The following is a 16,012-nucleotide window of genomic DNA, read 5'->3' as shown; positions in this document are numbered from 1 at the left end:
GATTGAGCTTTTTCTTCTTGCTTATTCGCACTGCTTTATGATCACTGAAAAAGTGTACAATTTATGTCTATTCTTATGTCAAACTGTTACTTATGTACAGAAGAAACTAACAAACCCTTTATGTTTGGGGGGGATTATAGTATATGGAAAATAATGGGAAAGTAAGAGGAAAAAGATGAAAAATGGTTTCACGTTCAGGTGCCTTTCCCTCCCTCTCCCCTTCATGCACAATGCTGCATCACCCTGAAGAAACAACTTTCCTCCAGGGAAAACTCCAGCAGCATTTCCTTTTCTGATTTCTTCCTGTTGGTATAGTGGATAGAACACTGACAAGGAGGGTTTTTTTAATTAATTGTTTTGCATTATAGCTGTGTTCCTTACTCTTTTTTTTTTTTTTTTTTTTTTTTTGCGGTACGCGGGCCTCTCACTGCTGTGGCCTCTCCCGTTGCGGAGCACAGGCTCCGGACGCGCAGGCTCAGCGGCCATGGCTCACGGGCCCAGCCGCTCCGCGGCACGTGGGATCTTCCCGGACCGGGGCACGAACCCATGTCCCCTGCGTCGGCAGGTGGACTCTCAACCACTGCGCCACCAGGGAAGCCCTGTTCCTTACTCTTTGTGTCACCCTGGACAGGTCCTAAGCTCTCTTCATCTGTTTTCTTATCTTCAACTTGAGAATGTTAATATATCCTAACATACAGATTAGATAAATTTGGGAGAAGGTATAAGAGACAGAATTTGTTGGTTGATTCAGAGGCAGTGAGGGAGAAGGAGGAATCTGAAATGATCTTTTTATATCTCTAGCTTGTTCCCAAAGAACAAACTTTTTTGGCAGCACCTATTCACAGGATCTTGTGCGTCAGTTCAGTGCATATTCCTTTCCCTAATTCCAGGGCATACTGCCCATGCTTGATCACCTTTTTTTTAATCTAGGGGGAAACACAGACATTTGAGACTTCCCTCCTCCAAGCTGCTTCCTGTTCTCCATCTCCCTGTATTCATTCTGACTCCTGCAAATTTTCCTCCTCCAATTCCGAAGGGATATACCTGCCCTATTGAAAACCTCTGTGCCTATTCATGTTTGTACCCAGTTATTTTCTTTTCTTTTTTTTTTTTTAACATCTTTATTGGGGTATAATTGCTTTACAATGGTGTGTTAGTTTCTGCTTTATAACAAAGTGAATCAGTTATACATATACATATGTTCCCATATGTCTTCCCTCTTGCGTCTCCCTCCCTCCCACTCTCCCTATCCCACCCCTCCAGGCTGTCACAAAGCACCGAGCTAATATCCCTGTGCCATGCGGCTGCTTCCCACTAGCTATCTACCTTACTCCATTTGTTAGTGTGTATATGTCCATAACTCTCTCTCTCCCTGTCAAAGCTCACCTTTCCCCCTCTCCATATCCTCAAGTCCGTTCCCCAGTAGGTCTGCGTCTTTATTCCTGTCTTACCCCTAGGTTCTTCATGACATTTTTTTTTCCTTAAATTCCATATATATGTGTTAGCATACGGTATTTGTCTTTTTCTTTCTGACTTACTTCACTCTGTATGACAGACTCTAGGTCTATCCATCTCATTACAAATAGCTCAATTTCGTTTCTTTTTAAGGCTGAGTGATATTCCATTGTATATATGTGCCCCATCTTCTTTATCCATTCATCCGATGATGGGCACTTAGGTTGTTTCCATCTCCGGGCTATTGTAAATAGAGCTGCAATGAACATTTTGGTACATGACTCTTTTTGAATTTTGGTTTTCTCAGGGTATATGCCCAGTAGTGGGATTGCTGGGTCATATGGTAATTCTATTTGTAGTTTTTTAAGGAACCTCCATACTGTTCTCCATAGTGGCTGAACCAATTCACATTCCCACCAGCAGTGCAAGAGTGTTCCCTTTTCTCCACACCCTCTCCAGCATTTATTGTTTCTAGATTTTTTGATGATGGCCATTCTGACTGGTGTGAGATGATATCTCATTGTAGTTTTGATTTGCATTTCTCTAATGATTAATGATGTTGAGTATTCTTTCATGTGTTTGTTGGCATTCTGTATATCTTCTTTGGAGAAATGTCTATTTAGGTCTTCTGCCCATTTTTGGATTGGGTTGTTTGTTTTTTTGTTATTGAGCTGCATGAGCTGCTTGTAAATTTTGGAGATTAATCCTTTGTCAGTTGCTTCATTTGCAAATATTTTCTCCCATTCTGAGGGTTGTCTTTTGGTCCTGTTTACGGTTTCCTTTGCTGTGCAAAAGCTTTGAAGTTTCATTAGGTCCCATTTGTTTATTTTTGTTTTTATTTCCATTACTCTAGGAGGTGGGTCAGAAAGGATCTTGCTGTGATTTATGTCATAGAGTGTTCTGCCTATGTTTTCCTCTAAGAGTTTGATAGTGTCTGGCCTTACATTTAGGTCTTTAATCCATTTTGAGCTTATTTTTGTGTATGGTGTTAGGGAGTGATCTAATCTCATACTTTTACATGTACCTGTCCAGTTTTCCCAGCACCATTTATTGAAGAGGCTGTCCTTTCTCCACTGTACTTTCCTGCCACCTTTATCAAAGATAAGGTGTCCATATGTGCGTGGGTTTATCTCTGGGCTTTCTATCCTGTTCCATTGATCTATCTTTCTGTTTTTGTGCCAGTACCATACTGTCTTGATTACTGTAGCTTTGTAGTATAGTCTGAAGTCAGGGAGCCTGATTCCTCCAGCTCCTTTTTTCGTTCTCAAGATTGCTTTGGCTATTCGGGGTCTTTTCTGTTTCCATACAAATTGCGAAATTTTTTGTTCTAGTTCTGTGAAAAATGCCAGTGGTAGTTTGATAGGGACTGCATTGAATCTGTAGATTGCTTTGGGTAGTAGAGTCATTTTCACAATGTTGATTCTTCCCATCCAAGAACATGGTATATCTCTCCATCTATTTGTATCATCTTTAATTTCTTTTATCAGTGTCTTATAATTTTCTGCATACAGCTCTTTTGTCTCCTTAGGTAGGTTTATTCCTAGATATTTTATTCTTTTTGTTGCAATGGTAAATGGGAGTGTTTTCTTGATTTCACTTTCAGATTTTTCATCATTAGTATGTAGGAATGCCAGAGATTTCTGTGCATTAATTTTGTATCCTGCTACTTTACCAAATTCATTGATTAGCTCTAGTAGTTTTCTGGTAGCATCTTTAGGATTTTCTATGTATAGTATCATGTCATATGCAAACAGTGACAGCTTTACTTCTTCTTTTCCGATTTGGATTCCTTTTATTTCCTTTTCTTCTCTGATTGCTGTGGCTAAAACTTCCAAAACTATGTTGAATAAGAGTGGTGAGAGTGGGCAACCTTGTCTTGTTCCTGATCTTAGTGGAAATGCTTTCAGTTTTTCACCATTGAGGACGATGTTTGCTGTGGCCTTGTCATATATGGCCTTTATTATGTTGAGGAAAGTTCCCTCTATGCCTACTTTCTGCAGGGTTTTTATCATAAATGGGTGTTGAATTTTGTCGAAAGCTTTCTCTGCATCTATTGAGATGATCATATGGTTTTTCTCCTTCAATTTGTTAATATGGTTTATCACATTGATAGATTTGCATATATTGAAGAATCCTTGCATTCCTGGAATAAACCCCACTTGATCATGGTGTATGATCCTTTTAATGTGCTGTTGGATTCTGTTTGCTAGTATTTTGTTGAGGATTTTTGCATCTATGTTCATCAGTGATATTGGCCTGTAGTTTTCTTTCTTTGTGACATCCTTGTCTGGTTTTGGTATCAAGGTGATGGTGGCCTCGTAGAAGGAATTTGGGAGTGTTCCTTCCTCTGCTATATTTTGGAAGAGTTTGAGAAGGATAGGTGTTAGCTCTTCTCTAAACGTTTGATAGAATTCACCTGTGAAGCCATCTGGTCCTGGGCTTTTGTTTGTTGGAAGAATTTTAATCACAGTTTCAATTTCAGTGCTTGTGATTGGTCTGTTCATATTTTCTATTTCTTCCTGATTCAGTCTTGGCAGGTTGTGCATTTCTAAGAATTTGTCCATTTCTTCCAGATTGTCCATTTTATTGGCATAGAGTTGCTTGTAGTAATCTCTCATGATTTTTTTTATTTCTGCAGTGTCAGTTGTTAGTTCTCCTTTTTCATTTCTAATTCTATTGATTTGAGTCTTCTCCCTTTTTTTCTTGATGAGTCTGGCTAGTGGTTTATCTATTTTGTTTATCTTCTCAAAGAACCAGCTTTTAGTTTTATTGATCTTTGCTATCGTTTCCTTCATTTCTTTTTCATTTATTTCTGATCTGATTTTTATGATTTCTTTCCTTCTGCTAGCTTTGGGGTTTTTTTGTTCTTCTTCCTCTAATTGCCTGAGGTGCAAGGTTAGGTTGTTTATTCAAGATGTTTCCTGCTTCTTAAGGTGAGCTTGTATTGCTATAAACTTCCCCCTTAGAACTGCTTTTGCTGCATCCCATAGGCTTTGGGTCGTTGTGTCTCCATTGTCATTTGTTTCTAGGTATTTTTTGATTTCCTCTGTTATTTCTTCAGTGATCTCTTGGTTATTAAGTAGTGTATTGTTTAGCCTCCATGTGTTTGTATTTTTTACAGATCTTTTCCTGTAATTGATATCTAGTCTCATGGCGTTGTGGTCAGAAAAGATACTTGATACAATTTCAATTTTCTTAAATTTACCAAGGCTTGATTTGTGACCCAAGATATGATCTATCCTGGAGAATGTTCCATGAGCACTTGAGAAAAATGTGTATTCTGTTGTTTTTGGATGGAGTGTCCTATAAATATCAATTAAGTCCATCTTGTTTAATGTATCATTTAAAGCTTGTGTTTCCTTATTTATTTTCATTTTGGATGATCTGTCCTTGGGTGAAAGTGGGGTGTTAAAGTCCCCTACTATGAATGTGTTACTGTCGATCTCCCCTTTTATGGCTGTTAGTATTTGCCTTATGTATTGAGGTGCTCCTATGTTGGGTGCATAAATATTTACAATTGTTATATCTTCTTCTTGAATGGATCCCTTGATCATTATGTAGTGTCCTTCTTTGTCTCTTTTAATAGTCCTTATTTTAAAGTCTATTTTGTCTGATATGAGAATTGCTACTCCAGCTTTCTTTTGGTTTCCATTTGCATGGAATATCTTTTTCCACCCCCTTACTTTCAGTCTGTATGTGTCTCTAGGTCTGAAGTGGGTCTCTTGTAGACAGCATATATAAGGGTCTTGTTTTTGTATCCATTCAGCCAATCTGTGTCTTTTGGTGGGAGCATTTAGTCCATTTACATTTAAGGTAATTATCGATATGTATGTTCCTATTCCCATTTTCTAAATTGTTTTGGGTTCGTTATGATAGGTCTTTTCCTTCTCTTGTGTTTCTTGTCTAGAGAAGTTCCTTTAGCATTTGTTGTAAAGCTGGTTTGGTGGTGCTGAACTCTCTCAGCTTTTGCTTGTCTGTAAAGGTTTTAATTTCTCCATCAAATCTGAATGAGATCCTTGCTGGGTAGAGTAGTCTTGGTTGCAGGTTTTTCTCCTTCATCACTTTCAGTATGTCCTGCCACTCCCTTCTGGCTTGTAGGGTTTCTGCTGGGAGATCAGCTGTTAACCTTATGGGGATTCCCTTGTGTGTTATTTGTTGTTTTTCCCTTGCTGCTTTTAATATGCTTTCTTTGTATTTAATTTTTGACAGTTTGATTAATATGTGTCTTGGTGTATTTCTCCTTGTATTTATCCTGTATGGTACTCTCTGTACTTCCTGGACTTGATTAACTATTTCCTTTCCCATATTAGGGCCAGTTATTTTCATTTTATCACTTTGTCGTGTTCTGTCTTTATATGGTTATAATTTTACTTTACAAATGGGAAGGGCCAAGTGTCCTTAGCTTTTTTTCATCTGCCTGCAAGTGGTGATCATAGTGAACTAAGTATTCAGTGGATTGAAATATGTTGCTTAGCACCTATAAAAAGGCAACTGTATTCTCAGCCTCTCTCATGTTTGTCATTACCCCTGCCCTACCAAACTCTTTGTACAGCCTAGAAGAAGAACACTCAAGTAAAGAGATCATGTCTTCTCCTAACATATTCCCTGGTGATTTTTTTGTTTCTCTGGTTGATTTTTGATCAGCGGTCCTCTGGTCCTTATTAATTCTAGTGTGTGAAAGCCAGTCTTACCACACTTATGATGGGATTTTTTGTTGTGTTTGCTTTTGTTTTCACTGATAATGTAATTTGTGAGAAGCAGAGCAAAATAAAAGATATCAAGGAAGCTGTGATGCCGTCTTATCTGTGGCAAGAAAGACAGAACTTGTCATTATCTAACAGAAGGCTTGAGTGTTTCTTTTTAGGGATTACAGATGCTCTACTTTTGGCCTCTCGATAGATTAGGGTGGGGTGGCAGGCATCATTTTACCTACGGTAGAAATCTCATCCTTACTTGGATTTCAGCATCAGGACATTCAGGTACTATTAGCTTTTAAAATCTTACTTGACTATCAAAAGTGTCATATATCCTGGTGGAGCAGAACAGTTTATTTGAAAATCAAACCAAAATGGCCAGCTAATAGAAATACTGTGAGTGCTTCTTGAGGAGAGTGAAAGTTCTGTGGAAGGAAGCATCTTGTTCTAGTTTTTAAAGTAAAAGCTATGATTTTTCTGGCAAGCTTTATGACCATGTAATGCCACATCTACAGTCTTGAAGTGCTTATTATAGTTGAAGAACTCTAGTAAATCTGAACCTGTGTCAGATTGATGGCCTGGCTACAGGTCGTACCTTTCTTGGGAATACCTTAACTATTTTCTGCCTAATTTACAAGAAAACGTCTCCTTTAGCTTTATTGTTTGTTTTAAAAAATGTCAAACCTTTCTTTAGCAAGTAAGCATGTTGTACCTAGAAAATCACATATCCAGGATCTAATAGAATATTTCTTGAAGGAGGAGATCATATAAAAGTGGCTATTTTCATAATTTTTTTCCATCAAACCCCCTCTAAATGATTAATATTAATATATTTTTTCTCTCATTTCTTAGTGAAATGATTTGCCTTTTTTTGAGTCAGGGTATTTCAGTTTAGTAAAAAATTTAACAACTTTTGGAGTCAAAAGATCTGGGTTCAGGTCCTCATAGCTATCCATGAAACCTTGGAAAAATCACTTTTAACTTTTCTAAACTTGAATTTTTTCCATATGAAAATATGAGGTGTTGAAGAACTACAAGAATTAAATGAGAATATACGTGTGGGCAAGTATTATTAAATTTAACAAAACTATTTAAATTATATTTAATATTCATATGTTAATTTGATGATATACATTTTTGTAATATTAAACTTCATTGACAGACTTAGCTTGTTCTACTTTAGAAGTCTTAATTCTCTTCTAAGTAATTGTATAATCATCGTTAGAAATGTGGTAAACTCATTTCTGGGTCCTTCCTATTTATTTGCTTCTCATGGAACACTGAATAAATAAGATGTTGTTAAAATCTGAAGAAGAAATATAATTCTATACTTTTTTTTTTTTTTGGCTGTGCTGCTCAGCTTGCGGGATCTCAGTTCCCTGACCAGGGATTGAACCTGGGCCACAGTGGTGAAAGCCCGGAATCCTAACCACTAGGCCACCAGGGAACTCCCTAATACTTTACATTTTTGCTCTACCTATAGCATGAATGACCTGTCCTTCACTAAGAAAATTATGTATGCTAAAATGGAAAATCTTTTCCTTATGCTAAACATTTTGTTTAATTTCTTCCTGTCATGTACATAAAATCCACATCCTTGCCGTGGTCTAGAAGCCCTTTCGTGATCTGGTGTTTGTACACCCATGCAGACTTATCACCTATATGTCTGCTCTTCTGCCCTCAGTAAGCTACAGCCCCAATGGACACTCATTTCCTAGAACATGCCAAGTTCGTTCTTGGCAGCAGGGCCTTCACACTTGCTATATAATCTGCCTAGAAAATGCTTCCTTCAGATTTTCCCATGACTGATTTCTCATCATTCAGGCTTTAGCTCGTGTTACCTCTTCACAAAGGTTATCCCAACCACACTATCAAAAATAGCCCCTCTTGGGACTTCCCTGGTGGCGCAGTGGTTAAGAATCCGCCTGCCAATGCAGGGGACACGGGTTCTAGCCCTGGTCCGGGAAGATCCCACATGCTGCAGAGCAACTAAGCCTGTGCGCCACAACTACTGAGCTTGCACTCTAGAGCCCACGAGCCACAGCTACTGAAGTCCGCACACCTAGAGCCTGTGGTCAGCAACAAGAGAAGCCACCGCAATGAGAAGCCCGCGCACTGCAAGGAAGAGTAGCCCCTGTTCACCGCAACTAGAGAAAGCCCGCGCGCAGCAACAAAGACCCAATGCAGCCTAAAATAAATTAACAAATTTTAAAAATAATAAAGAAAATAGCCCCTCTTCCCAGTCCCTTTATTGCTTTCAAGGCATTTATCACAAGCCAAAAATCATGCTTTTTATATCTTTGCCCACTAAAATGCACACTCCACAAGGTCAGAAACCTCTGTTTTGTTTACTGCCATTTCTGTAGCATCTAGCATAATAAGGGCTCAATGGTTATTTGTTGAATAAGTGAATATATCTTAAATCTCAAACTACTATTAAATGTTCTTTTTATTTCTTTTTAATATATAGGATTTTGGAGATGGAGGTGCTTTTCCAGAGATCCACGTGGCCCAGTATCCCCTGGATATGGGACGAAAGAAAAAAATGTCAAATGCACTGGCCATTCAGGTGGATGCTGAAGGAAAAATTAAGTATGATGCAATTGCTCGACAGGGACAGTCAAAAGACAAGGTAACCCTCTCATTGATTTTTTTTCCCCATTGATAAATATTTTGTGAGGAGTTTTTTTAATTGTATGAAAAATGATAAATCTGGCCATTTAGTTTATGTTAAAAGTAACAGTGACGTATACTCAGGCTAACTGAAGATGACTTCATAACAGTATGAACAATATAATATGACTTCATAACAGCAATGACTTTTTCCTTTGAAATTCCCCAAATTGATGATTAGGTTATGTATACTTAAGGGTTTTTATGTATTTGTTTTACATTTAAAAAACAGTTCTTCTTTTTCCCTTCTAGTTTTATTGAGATATAATTGACATACAGCACTGTATATTAAAAACAATTCTTTTATAGTACTAACTTTTTTAAAGGCTAGCAAATTTTTTAAAATCTACAATCCTAGCACCCTAAAAAAATTAAATTTAGTTTTGTGTATAGTCTTCTATTTCTCTTCCATGTACTTAAAGAGTACATAGATACTGGGCTTCCCTGGTGGCACAGTGGTTGAGAATCTGCCTGCCGATGCAGGGGACGCGGGTTCGTGCCCCGGTCCGGGAAGATCCCACGGACCCGTGAGCCTTGGCCGCTGAGCCTGTGCGTCCGGAGCCTGTGCTCCGCAACAGGAGAGGCCACAACAGTGAGAGGCCTGCGTACCACACACACACACAAAAAAAAGAGTACATAGATACTTAATTATTTTAATGGTTCATTTGAATAGAATTAATCATATAAACTTCTTTCTCCCTTGATTAAGTCCAAAACTGACACTTGCTACTTTTAGGATGGCCCTGCTTACAAAGTAATCCAAAGACCAAAAATGAAGTTTACTTAAAATAATCTCATCACAGAGCAGCCACAGTCAGAGCCAAGGAACTGTTTTTAAGCCCTCGTTTGTTTTTTTTTTAATAAATAAATACTCCAAGTATTTGGAGTATTTTGGAGGTAAAAGGGCTCTTCAGAATTGAAGATACTGGGGAAGGTACTTGAGAACCTTCACTACCTGTCCTTTGCTTCTCTCTCTCCCAAACATTTTCATTTTACCCTGTAAGACAGCACTAATGATAAACCATCCTTTGCTCCTCCGTCATGGTTGCTAGTTTTTGGGGAAAACAATTATGCAGTCATGCAAATTTGTATCTCAGGTTTCAGCAGAGCTGTCTTGATGTTCCTTCAAGCTTAGCTCCTATTCCTCTCCATCCCCCCTCAGTTTAACAGGCAACTCCCCATCTGTTTGCAGATAAGGCTATTGGAAGAAAATTGTGGCTTTCTTTATCCTGCACGTGTCTTTTTGTCTTGACTATTCCTTTTGTCTCTATAACAGATCTCTTCTCCTATCTAAACCTAATCTTGCCAAGTGTATTCTAGTGTATCCTGGATCTCGTCCCTTCCCCTTTTCTTTGTAACCTCACCTTTACATGTATTCCCACTTTACATATATACACACACACACACGTACACACTCAAACATACTCATCCTTTTTTTACATGAATGAGATTTTAATTCTCATAAGTCCCATAGACGCTTTTTTTTTCTTAAGATGTTTTGAAGATTTTCATTAAGAAAAATCTATATAGATATTCTAAGCATTAGTGGTTTCCAATTTTTTAGTTTTGCACACAGTGCTGTATTCAAGATCCATATATAAACATCTTTGCACATGAGTATTTGTGTAAAATAAATTCTTAGTAGTCTATGCATTGGGTCAAAGGATATTCACATTTCAAATGTGACACATAATGCCAGTATGTTCTCTAAAAAGCCTTTGCTTAAAATTATTCCATTCTTTTGTGTTTCCCTCAGACCCTCCATCTGTTAGTCACCATGATTTATCTTATTTCCTTAACATTTCTCTAGTATTGTCCCTTCTTTGCTACTTAGTTCAGACGCTTATTTTTTCTCGCTTAATTTACTGCAGCAGAGTCTGAACCCATCTCCTTGGCATTTGTCTTGCCTGCCTGAAGAAACAGTCATTCACGTTTTTCTGTTTCTCTCCCTCTCTCCCCCACAAAAACACATACAGGCATGCACACTTAAAATCTTTCCATAGCCTTCAGGATAAGAACCAGCCAAGCACCTTATGGCACACTTGACCCCTTGCTTACCTTTCTAGCCTAGCATCAACTTTCATGACCAGAATACTGAAATCCAAAAATAAAGAGTCCAGTTTTAGCCGTTCTATTTATTTTCAATAGAAAATAATCACCATAACAGGTGGTTGTTAAAGAAGAAGAAGCTTGCAGGCATTCCCTATGAATGTCTGCTATGAGGAACTTCTTGCAGCTCCCCTATTATGGCACGTTCTTTCTTACCTTGGGAGCTTCCCCTGGGTGCCCTCCGATGCTGGGGAAAGCCGTCTCCCTATTCTTTTTTCTGGCTAAATTCTATTGTTTTCAAGTCGCAACTTGCTCTTCACTATTCCAGGATACTGTCCCTGATCCTCCCTAGCTAGACTGGGTGTCCTTCCTCCCTATTCCCTGTGTTTACTATAAAGTAGCAGTTGTAATTATCCATTTTGTTGCAATTATCCTTTTGTTGTAGTTATCCATTCACTAACGATGTTCTATGTCATTTGACTAAAAGCTCCTTGAGTACAGAGATTATATCTTTTCATTTTCCTCTTTGGCACCTAACTTAGTGCCTGACAGCTTGACACACAGGCATTCAGAAGTGTTTGTTGGAGGTATTATAGCAATATTTATTGAATAACAGAAAGCCACTTTTCCTGAAGCCACTAAGGAAGCATGGTCCACTCCTGCAAAAGGAAAAATAGATCCCTATACTTGCAGGGCATATACTGGAAATTTACCCTGGGCCATGAAGGCCTTCATTCACCTTTGTTTTTGTGCACCTCTCCTTCTCTGGAATAATAACTATGCTTTATCGGTATTTGCTACCTCTCCTCTCATTTATTAGGAAAAAGCAGCATTTTAGGACAATAATTTGACTTTGACAGGATGTGTAATTTTGAATGAAATACAGTTTTAGCCCATTTTACATGTATATTGGTGATTCTTTTGTATTGAAAGTAGAGTAGAAATGTTAAAACTGAACTGTTTATTTTTGGATTTCAGTATTCTGGCCAAATAAGGTCTCCATAGTATTGTTCGTTACACAGTAAAAGCCTTACATGTTTGCCTAGAAATCAGCCACTGGAAATGAACCCTAGACTAGTAGTTTATAGGGGTACCACTCTCAGGTTCATACTAACCCTGACTGTAATGGGGAGGCTGTACATGTGTGGGGTATATAGGAAATCTCTTTACATCCTGTTAATTTTGCTGTGAACCGAAAACTGCTCTGAAAACTGCTCTTAAGACTGCTTAAAAAAAATCATAATAAATAACCACAATGAAGATTTAAAAAAAAAGAATAGGGCATTCAATGAGTTGAGAAGAAGGATACTGAAGAGAGTGACTACCTGGAGTATTCTAACATTGTTTATGATGGATGTATTTCCTTGCTGGACTTTATACCCTGGAATATACACTTGAATTCCTTATACAAATTTAATTAATACGTTATTTTAAAAAGTGGATGTATTAATGCATGAAGTTCTAGACTGCATGTAATGATTCAACATTAACTATGCATTGGCATTTAGAGGAGAGGGACACTTCTTGATTGTTTGGGACTGTCTTGAGCATTGTATTATGTTTAACATAACTGGCACTACCTATTAAATGCCAGTAGTGCCCCCTCCTGCCCCCCCCCGCCATTGTCTTAAACAGAAACATCTCACATATTTTCATAGGCCCTGGGAGGGGAGTTGGAGGCGTTAGCATTGCCCTGTGTTAAAACCACTGATTTTCCTGTTTTAGAAGTAGGAATTGGCTACTAGATGCACAAAATGGGATTTTTAAAAAATTCATTGTCATTCAGAATGCTGATATGCAAGGTCCTTGACATAGGATGAAAATGGCTTATTGGATTATTGAATTTGCGCTATACTGCAGTGGTTTCTGATTTGTATCAGAGGGATCTGGCATTCTTCAGAAACCAGGGACTTCTCACTGAAATATTAATAGTGAAAAAGTAAGAATGGAAAATGCTAGCTGTAGGTATAAGAGGTGAACAAGGAAAGGTTCCAAGGGATAATCTTCTAGGGCAAGTCTAAGGCGATTGATCTCTCTAAATGTAAAGTAAATACTGTGTACAAGACTTAATGGTAATACAAAATTGGGAAGGAGAAAAAAATTTTTAAGTAAATCTCAATAGAACTAAATCCTTTTTTTTTTTTTTCCAGTTGTGACTTCAGTCATAAATCTTGAAATAAAAAGCCTGATGTTTACATTTTTCCTTCTGAAATTATTAAATAGGAAATGTTACATACATGATATTGCCTAAAAGAATGCCTTCAACCCCTCAGCCCCCCCCAAAAAAACTCCAAACAACCTTAACCCCAAGATAAATTGTATGTTATTACCTTGTTCATAGGATTTCACGAACTATGTCTATAAAGACAGTGTTTTCTTTCTCTACCTCTGAAATGGTAGCTATGCTGACAAGCTTATCCTTTTAGTCAATCCAATCCTTTGCCAGTTTTCAGTAATAAAAAACTTCTGTTTCATAGATGAGTTATTACTTTATCTTGTTCACAAAACGCATTTGTGCTCCTGATACCTTGGAAGGTATGTTGTAATTTTTCGGATAATCCTCCCCAGCCCCTTTGCCCCCTGAGATATACTGAGTTTCTTCAGCACATTTGGTTCTCAGGCAATAAAAATTGGGGGTTTTATAGTTAATACCATGGAGGAATCTTGCTCTTCAAATGTCCTTCATCAGCTTTGTGAAATGCTAGAATCTTACTGATGCTCATTTAAAGGGTTATTAACTTTGGAATACCCAAATAAGAAGCAGCAAATGGCTCTTGTATGCTAAATTAGTATTGAGACTTTATGTTGAGCATATACGACTACCAGGGAGTAGGATCCCTTCCTGTAGCAATTACTGTGTAAAAGTAATTAACTCTTCATAGTCTTGGTATTATTTTCTAGAGACTGTTATATAACTTTTAATTCTTATGATATAGATTTTTTCCATACTGAAAAGAAGTAAGACTTTTTTTTTTTTAATTTATTTTTATTGTTGGCTGCGTTGGGTCTTTGTTCCTGCATGCGGGCTTTCTCTAGTTGCGGCGAGCCAGGGCTGCTCTTCATTGCAGTGCGTGGGCTTCTCACTGCGGTGGCTTCTCTTGTTGCAGAGCATGGGCTCTAGGCACGCGGGCTTCAGTAGTTGCGGCACGCAGGCTCAGTAGTTGTGGCTCGCATGCTCTAGAGCGCAGGCTCAGTAGTTGTGGCGCACGGGCTTAGTTGTTCTGCGGCATGTGGGATCTTCCCTGACCAGAGCTTGAACCCGTGTACCCTGCATTGGCAGGCGGATTCTTAACCACTGCGCCTTAACCACTGCGCCACCAGGGAAGCCCAAGAAGTAAAACTTTTGAGGTCAGCTACAAGCTGTGTGATCTTAACGCACTGAGCCTTGCTTTTCTCACTGGAGTGAGCTTTAGGGTCCCTTCCAAAATGAACACTCTGAGAGGATGGTGACACTAGTAGCTCCCATATCAAGAGACATGTTTGTGGTAAATTATCTACATTTCTTACCTGATCCCTTTTCTTATTCCTGAGAAAAACAAGCTAGAGATTTCAGTCTATAGTCATGATACAGTTTTTCCAGGAAATCAACAGCTTATGTAGAACATTCTGCAGGCCCAAAATATATGTACCTTTAGCATAGAATAGAGCCTCTCTGAAAGTCATACATTCAATCATTTGTACAAAAACTATTGACTGAGTGCCTCCTGGGGACCAAGCATTGTTAGAAGCACTGTAGATACTTTAATGAATGAGAGATTCCTCATCAATAATGTAGGTATAATCATTGTGCACACCTCATAGGGTTGATGCGAAAGTTAGGTTAGTTTATATATATAAACATTTATTAAGCGCAAAATAAGTGCTTAATAAATGTTACCTATTATAATTGTTATTACTTTAATGGGCAAGACAGGTAAAGATTTAAAGTAGATAATAATTTCATACTGTAAGCAGTGCTTTGAAGAGAGTAAACAGAGTTCTGTGACACTGAATGATTGGGTAGGGAGGGGTTGCTCCTTTAGTGAGGGTAGTCATAGGAGGCCTCCCCCTTGCATACCTGACCTTTGAACGAAGACTCAGGTTGAGAACCCAGTTGAAGAACCGGGAGCAATACTCTGTAAAGGCCCAGAATTGGGGGAAAGCAGGTTGTGTTCGAAAAACAGAAGAGTCCATGTGACTGAAGCATAAAGAATGAGGGAGCGAGAGGTACAGGGGAAGATTGAAGCTGTAGGCAAAGCCAGGTCAGGTCATATAGGCCATTAAGTTTTTTTGCTCTGTTGTTTGGAGTGAGAAATTAGCAATAGCATGCATTTCGTTTAAGCTGTTTTAAGGAATGTCATGGTAGAATGCAATTATTGATATAAGACTTTGACTTATAGTAGTAAACATTTTCTTCTGCAGAAAATTTCTGAAGATCTCAAGTGCCCAGGAATTTGGTTTTCTTTCATATTTATAAGTTGTCCTTTATCTCTGTGTGTGTCAAAGAATTCCTAACTCAAGCAGCAAAATCTAGAATGCTGCTTATCTGTTAAATTTCCAGTACTTCTGTTTTTCTATAAAATCTGCCATGTAAGTTATTATGGAAGTATTCGAAAGGATAGATGGACATGAAAGTCAGTAATATTCTGTTCGGCAGAGGCCTACCAATCAGATAACAGTCCTAAATTTGGATAATGAGTGTAAAATAAGGTATGTGTGTAGAATTTTGTTTTTTCATGGAAGAAAGTGTTCTGGGTTTTTTGACCATGGCATATGTTCATTTTCTTAGTCTATGAATAGAGTTGATGCCATAAAAGACAAACATTATAAGTAGGGCGAGGTCAATGAAATTTTTTAGGCCTCCTGAATTTGGAAATTATTCAGTAACCTGACTTAAATTCCAGTGAGCTTGTAATCCAAGATAATGGTGCTATAGGCAGTTTATATCATCATTAATTTCAAGTCCTAGTGAGGCTCAAAAATAGGGATCACTGATGCATAAGATTTCGTTGGCACAATTTATTTGGACACTGACTTGATTAGACGATCTCGAATAATTTAAATGCATGAGGTCAGAGGAAAATTATTAACTTTTATAGCCAGGGCAGCAATTTGTGTATATATATTTTAAACTTCCTTGGTTTTAAAATCTAAAAGACAAA

General features: G+C 38.0%; 1 protein-coding gene across 1 annotated transcript in view; it reads left to right on the top strand.

Annotated features, from left to right (window-relative positions):
• SNW1 (SNW domain containing 1) overlaps positions 1 to 16,012 on the top strand; it is a 40,496-nt gene that overhangs the window by 4,837 nt on the left and 19,647 nt on the right. Inside the window, exon 3 of the mRNA XM_029238737.1 lies at positions 8,620 to 8,781. Coding sequence (XP_029094570.1) covers positions 8,620 to 8,781 — 162 coding nt within the window. The remainder of the gene's footprint in view (positions 1 to 8,619; positions 8,782 to 16,012) is intronic.

The sequence above is a fragment of the Monodon monoceros genome, unplaced genomic scaffold, assembly GCF_005190385.1.
Source record: "Monodon monoceros isolate NGI ecotype Baffin Bay Population unplaced genomic scaffold, NGI_Narwhal_1 Super_Scaffold_21, whole genome shotgun sequence".
NCBI classification, from domain to species: Eukaryota; Metazoa; Chordata; class Mammalia; order Artiodactyla; family Monodontidae; genus Monodon; species Monodon monoceros.
This window is presented reverse-complemented; position numbering and strand designations above follow the sequence as displayed.